General features: G+C 39.3%; 1 protein-coding gene across 1 annotated transcript in view; it reads left to right on the top strand.

Annotated features, from left to right (window-relative positions):
* Positions 1 to 7,102, top strand: part of LOC107087916 (integrin-linked protein kinase-like) — a 19,917-nt gene that overhangs the window by 6,118 nt on the left and 6,697 nt on the right. The window contains exons 4-9 of the mRNA XM_015379757.1: positions 5,067 to 5,232; positions 5,347 to 5,442; positions 5,608 to 5,704; positions 5,789 to 5,872; positions 5,967 to 6,052; positions 6,140 to 6,249. Coding sequence (XP_015235243.1) covers positions 5,067 to 5,232; positions 5,347 to 5,442; positions 5,608 to 5,704; positions 5,789 to 5,872; positions 5,967 to 6,052; positions 6,140 to 6,249 — 639 coding nt within the window. The remainder of the gene's footprint in view (positions 1 to 5,066; positions 5,233 to 5,346; positions 5,443 to 5,607; positions 5,705 to 5,788; positions 5,873 to 5,966; positions 6,053 to 6,139; positions 6,250 to 7,102) is intronic.

Here is a 7,102-nt window from a genome sequence, read left to right as displayed (position 1 = left end):
TCTCTCTTTCTCATCCTCTTCTCCATCTTTCCCATCTCCCGGCTTGCCACAGGTTTGCCTGCTGTGTCTAAAAGTGGCTCACCGCAGTCACCCAGACTGACACAGCTCATTGGTTAATTTGTATCACGTGTAGCCTGGTCCTGGACGCTCGGGAAGGCTTTACCATATTGACAGGAGAAGCAGCGCAAGTGAAGTTAGACAATGTCGTCGGATAACATGCTGTAATTTATAAATGTTTTGAATCAGGTTGGGTCCAGATTAGCCAGCAGGTGGATCTAGATCCTGATCACGGTCTGCTAATCTGTAACCTCTGGCCTAGTGGTTAGAGCTGAGAACTTGTGTTCTGAGAGGACTGCAAGTATCCGGGTCGATCCCCACAGCCTGCACTCTGAGTTCCCGAGTAAGACCCTTAACACCCGATTGCTCTGTGGGCATCTCACAATCGCAGCCCACTGCTCCCTAAGGGGATGGGATAAATGCAGAGGTATATTTCTCCGATGTGAGATCGATAAAGTTCAAATATTATTAATTATTATTAGCCTTTAATGGGTAACAAATATTGATAGCACACAGTCCCTTGCAAAGTTACTATTACAAATACTGGTATTTTTAGGGCATCTATTTAGTGCATCTCGCACTATTGCATGTCACAGTTTTATTTGATTCTGACTGTTGGATAAAGATTGCAACATAAAAAAAAAAATACTAATGATCTCAGAGTTTAAACTGGTGGTATTTATGAACACCAATCCAATCCTGGATTTTTTTTAAAAAATACCTCCTTTACAACTTTTCTTTTCTACTTCATGCCTAAAAGTCATTTTTTTAGGGTCACTGTACTGCCTACTTTTCAACGCATCCCTACTCTAAAGCTCTGTTGTATTTCTTTTTTTAATGCTGTTTGATTCACCTCTAAGCTCAGATCAATGTCGTCTCATCTGAGTTTTTAAAATTCTAGCTCCTAGTCAGCAAACACCAGGATGTGTTCATTATAGTGGCGCCTGTTTCCTATTAGCATTACAAACCTATGATAAGGTATTTTTTGAAAGTGCCGCCCTCTCCAATTAAAAAGATATATAAATAAAAATGCACATGCACAACCCTGTACCCGTCCCCAAAAAAGGACGCTTATTATATGCGGGTGAGAATGCATGCAGGAGCCCATTTCTCCTCGTGTGCGCTCTGTTTAAAAGTTGCTGTTTGCATGGCTCATACAAGCTTACTTTCCAAAAGAAGATTTACAATTTTCCACCATGTCAGACTCCCCACCGGGGTCAGCCTTAGGTAAACATACAACCAGAATGATTGACAATTAGGAGGACCACTTATTTTGATGATCCACCCAGAATAAGAACATCCTCCACTTTTAACCTAATGTATTCCTAAATATATTTAACCGGCTCTATAAACATCAACCTGCATTACCACTTGAATGGCTCAAAGGGTTTCTCCAATTTGGTAAAGTTGCTTCTTTTAGACCTCTTTTTTTATAAAATTTTGGTCATATTGTGTTAGTCACCGAATGATGAAAAGCAAGTATATTCCTGTGATGGCAATGTATTAATATCCCTTGAAAATATTGATGCTTTTATCCATTATGTCTAATTACATACTGTACCTCATCATTTGTTGTAACAAAACCTTTATGGGATGCCATCAAGTTTTCTGGCTTAGTCGTTGAAATGTATTCACTGTTTGACACGCACCATGATACATCAAGAACCTTTTGCATCCTATAGATCTCTAAGGTTGGGTGATAAGATGGTTGAAAACTGAAGAGGCAAAAGTGTTTACTAGAATGGCAGCCTGATTGTGGAACCCTCTCCTATGTTTAATCCTTAAAAAAAAAAAAAAAAACCTCTTTTATAAACTTTATCATGGTTGATAAGTTTTTTAGATGGGGTGTTTTTGTCTTAGCTCCTTATATTTATGCCTAACATATACCCATATATTGATAATAATAATGTCAAATCTAAATAAATTAAGATAGAGCAACTATGTTTTTTTTATGTTTTTTAAAATGAGGGTCAACCTTTGTTTCTTAATTGAGGTCCCAGGACTCAGTTGCCTCTTTTCTCATTCTCTTTAATAGAAGGAGTGAAAAAAAATAACTCTCCTCTAAAGACCCTGGTTATCTCATTCTTGGACCCAGCCATATATGTACAGTTTTTGACGTTCAGGCCCGCGCCTGCTGCTGGCCAACCACGCAACAGCCAAGTCCATTTCCTCTGCTTAGCTCCATACAGGGCCAAGCCCATGGCTGACAGAACTTCTCAGGCAGCTCCCCTACTGTCTCGTATAAACAAATGAATAAGCAGTCATTATGATGAAGGCCTTCTTTGGCTGCTACTCTGAGGAAGCTCAGCTATGTGAAGCGGCTCTTCTGTCCCACTCAGAATGCCAAAAAAAAAAAAAAAACGTTCAATGAAGGTATTATGTGACGTCGGGATAATAAGTTGGAACTGAAAGTGGCAGCCAGCGGCGCATTAAATTACCACTCTGCCTCTAGAAGCAAGTGACACAGGAAAACACATTAAAAAAAAGCAGACGTAGAAAGAATGTGTAGCTCAGAGTATTTTCCACTCTGTCATTCCTGTGTTTTTTTCCCTTGTTACTTTATTTAGCCCACAGGCTGGGTTAGTCTATGAGCTGTCTGTCCACAGTGAGGACAGAGAGTGAGTCTAACTGCTCTTTGAATTCACTATAAGCTTCTATTTCCTAAAAGCCTCCTCTATTTTTATTGTTCAGCTGAATGCAGAGTTTGTGGCTTCATAAGGATTCGTGAGAAACAGCAGCCTGCAGTCTGTGGGTCAGTCAGTGTAATGAGCCTGGAGACGGAGAGCCCCGTCTAACACCGGCTCCTCGCAGACTGCAAGCGGTCATGTATACGCCATGACTGTGTCCTTGCACATGTTAGCAGGCATTCCAGCTGGCGAAGACATGTTTATCACCTGGCCAATCATCAGATGGGAAGAGGCAGCAGGCACACAGAGGAAGCATGTGCTTAAGTCTAAATAAAGATTAGTGCCTGAACCTCTGTCAGAGGGTAAACCACACGGAGAGTGTTTTGTTAGTGGAGAAATGCAGTGTTAGCAGAACCCAGATGTTTTTTTATGGTGTTGTCATTTTAATTTTTTATTGAGACTGTGTACCATATTTTATACAAAAGAAATATACATACGTTTGGGAATATATTTTTTGATGCTATAAAGTGTGTGAAAAAGTATTTCATACAAATTTATTCTCCTTTTTCTTTTAAATGTATAGAGGACGATCTTTTATTTCTGGGTGGATCATCTAAATAAGTGGTCTTCCTAATTGTCAATCATTCTGGCGATATGTTTACGTAATGCCGTCCTACGTGCCGCCCTTTAGCTATAATTTTCTGCTCATGCGCCCTTTCAAGCGTAAATCTACGGTTTCAGACAGTCATTGAAGCTCACCTTTCTCAACACGGTTCTTTGAAAATGGCAGACGGTCATAAGAGAAAAAGTGTCTACTATTTGCTGTCATAGCTGCCTTCTGTCGCCATAGACTGTCGATACCCGACAGCGGTGACTAACATCAAAGATGGCGCAGGCATGGTGTGGTGGAGGCAGAGTTACGTTACCAATGGTGAGCAAAAAACAGTGATCATTTGCTAAGATTAATTGAGTTTGCTATAAAGTCCACTATATAGTTCTCGCTCTATATAGTGATTGAGGGATTAGCACAGATGTTCGGTCATGGTAAGCTTGTATGAGCTATGAGAAAAGCAACTTTTAAACAGAGCGTGCACGAGGAGAAATGGGCTCGTGCACCCTCTCTTTCACACGTTTAATAGGCGTTCCCTCTTGGGAGCAGGTACATGGTTGTGTATGTGCATTTTTTTTTCAAAGTGGAGAGGGAAAAATTTGCGAAAATCCTCCACAATACCTTTCATTTACACTGAAATTTTTATTTTTTTATTTTCTTCACATGGGGATCAAGGTAGCGGGAATAGTTTTTTTTCTTCTCTTATTACCGTAAATGAAATCATGATTTGAAAACTGCTTTTTGTGTTTTTTAAGCTTATTGGTGTCTTTAATTACATTTATTTATTTATTTTTCTTTTTTGACATTTAAGTGGGAAAGAAATGCAAACCATATCCTGACAGGGACAAACTTTTTTCCCTGCACTGAATTTCATTAAAATCTTAGCAAAGACTATCTTTTTTGTTGTGTTTTTAACATGTGTTTTTTTTTTTTTTTTAAGCTCTGGTTCTGGTTTGTATGAGATGTTTTGGCTTAAGATTTTTCCATAAAGAACTGTGGATCATTTTAATCAGAAGAGAGAAGATAGCCATCTCAGCCATGGAGGAATGTGCTTTTCTTTACCTAAGCACAACATGCTCCTGGTTTTCATTCTGTTTTAGATCACTGGCCAGTACCTTACTGTGCATTCTCATCTGAGAGAACAGCATTTCACATTTTCCAGACGTCAGAACTTCCCCTGCTACTTCTGTCTTCTTCCACATTATGGATAAATATTTCATATGAAGAAGTCATCACATTGCCTTTGTTTAGGGAGGCATTTGCTGCAAATAATGAGCTGTTTGAACTTCTCTTTGTACTTTGTGTGCCTGACATTCTGCGAGGGGTTGATCTGTTGGATTATTTTTGTGTGTGTGTGTGTGTGTGAAAATGCTGCTGTTTTTTATAGAAAAAGTTTCATTTCAGTCTTTTTATTGTTAAGGGGGTTAAACTATTTAAGCTTGATTAGTCTTTATTTTCATCATAGACTTTTGAGGATATGTCTCTTTTCTTCCTGACCAAGAATATAGTTCTCCTGCTAAAGTCCAGACTTTTATATTCTCTTTTTTTCTGGACTTTCAATGGCTAATTGATTTTTTTCTTCTCAAAGAGTTGTTCTTTGAACAGCTTGTAATTCGTTTGGCAGTTTTAGTACCTAAAAAGAAATGTTCTTCACACTAAAAGAACTTTAATTGCTTCTGTCTGTGTGTTTGGATGTTATGTAGTCAGATAAATAGAAATATATGACCCCCACCGCCTTGTTTGATTCTTATACTCTGCATCTGGTTTGTTAGAGACGATCACGGCTTTAGCCCGCTCCACTGGGCGTGCAGAGAAGGGAGGAGCGGGGTAGTCGATATGCTAATCATGAGAGGGGCACGAATCAACGTGATGAACCGTGGAGATGACACACCTTTACATCTGGCTGCGAGCCATGGACACAGAGACATTCTGGCTAAGGTTTGTTGTTTTTTTGTTTTTTTTATACCCAGCTGGAACGTTCATGTTTATTTGCACTGTCTGTACCTGGTTTTGGTCGTTCCGGTTCCTGACTTTCTGACATGTGAATGGCAGCTGATTCAGTGCAAAGCAGACCCCAATACAGTCAATGAGCACGGGAACACCCCACTGCATTACGCCTGCTTCTGGGGCCATGATGAAGTAGCTGAGGTGCAGCACTCTACACCAACACACTTTTAACATCCCTCTTTGGTGACATCTATTGGCAAAAAACGCCCTCTTATGGGCAGAGACTGCTACTGCAGCAAAACCTGTACAGAATTACACACATAAATAAATATTATTTTATGTATCTTATGTGATATCTGTCGTTAGGACTTGGTAACCCACGGCGCCCAGGTGTGTGTGTGTAACAGATATGGGCAGACCCCTCTGGATAAGGCTAAACCTCACTTAAAACAGTTGCTGCAAGGTTAGACTGCTTTACAGATTTCATTATTTTTGTACGTGAATATGATCACAAAAGCAAGCTAACAGTTTATGTTATATTTCTCAGAGAAGGCAGAGAAAATGGGCCAGAATATGTCCAAAATCCCATATAAGGAAACCTTCTGGAAGGGCACAATGAGGACGCGACCTCGTGAGTAACGTTTCTCTGATACGATGGGAGCAAAGTGTGATTTTAAATTAGAATGTGTGTTTTATTATTTTTCCTCTTGTATTTTCTCTCACAGGTAACGGCACACTTAACAAGCAGGCCGGTATTGATTATAAGCAGCTCTCACTCCTGGCAAAGATCAATGAGAATCAATCTGGAGAGGTCAGCTACTTTCTGCCTTTAAATTCTGTTTGACAGTCTTTTTTTAGCTGCTCCAGCTGATCACAGCAGGGTGTGCTCTACTTTTAGCTATGGCAGGGCCGCTGGCAAGGGGATGAGATTGTGGTGAAGGTACTGCATGTGAGAGACTGGACCACCAGGAAGAGCAGAGACTTCAACGAGGAGCATCCAAAACTCAGGTAATTTACAACTAGACTCTTGATATTTAGGACCCAGACCTCATGCATTATTATTTCATTAAACATTTAATTGGAATATTCTTTCAACCATCTACGAAATACAGTTATGAATTGGTACATTTGGTGCAAAATACATTTTTTAATTGGTTTCACAAGTTTAAATTGTCTGTAGTTTTCTCTACTTCATAAATGCTCATAACGATTCAGATTCAAATGTTTTTGAAAGCTTTTGCAGTCACCACCTAGCATTTGACAAAAAATCTGGCCAGATACTTGACCACTATTTTGACACAGTTGCTACGTTTTCTTTTAGAATAATTGCTCTAAGCATAATCCACAACAGTGTTGAGGTTAGGTTAGCATTGTAGACTTTTCTATTTACGCTTCATTTTGTCGTTTTTTATGTATCAAGTTTCAACTTTTCACCGATTTGACCCAAACTCCCAGCCTCAGATGAAGGAAACTAGTTTGGATATTAAACAATAACCCAGAAACAACCAGTACTTGTCATAAACGGGAAGCTGTATGAGCCCCACTGTCCCTTTCTGAGGTGAACAGAGTTCTATGTGAAGCTAGAGAATGCCAAGCAAAAAGAGGGCCAAATAAATAACTTTGCAGCTTATCGAAAACATCTCATACCTTCTGAAGAAAAAGTGTTTCAGTCAAATGATGCAAAGATTGTGATGTTTTGGCAAAATGAAACTAAAGGGTTTTGGAAGAGTCAGGCTAGATGTTTTTGATCTAAAAATGGCTTAACACAATGTTGAGCACAATGGACAATGGTGGCAGTATCATGCTCTTGTTAAAAAGGATTACTATATATATATATATATACTGTATATATATATAGATG

Source organism: Cyprinodon variegatus, unplaced genomic scaffold, assembly GCF_000732505.1.
Source record: "Cyprinodon variegatus isolate N-32 unplaced genomic scaffold, C_variegatus-1.0 Scaffold199, whole genome shotgun sequence".
NCBI lineage: Eukaryota > Metazoa > Chordata > Actinopteri > Cyprinodontiformes > Cyprinodontidae > Cyprinodon > Cyprinodon variegatus.
Note: the sequence above shows the minus strand (reverse complement) of the source record. Positions and strands in the feature narration are given on the sequence as shown.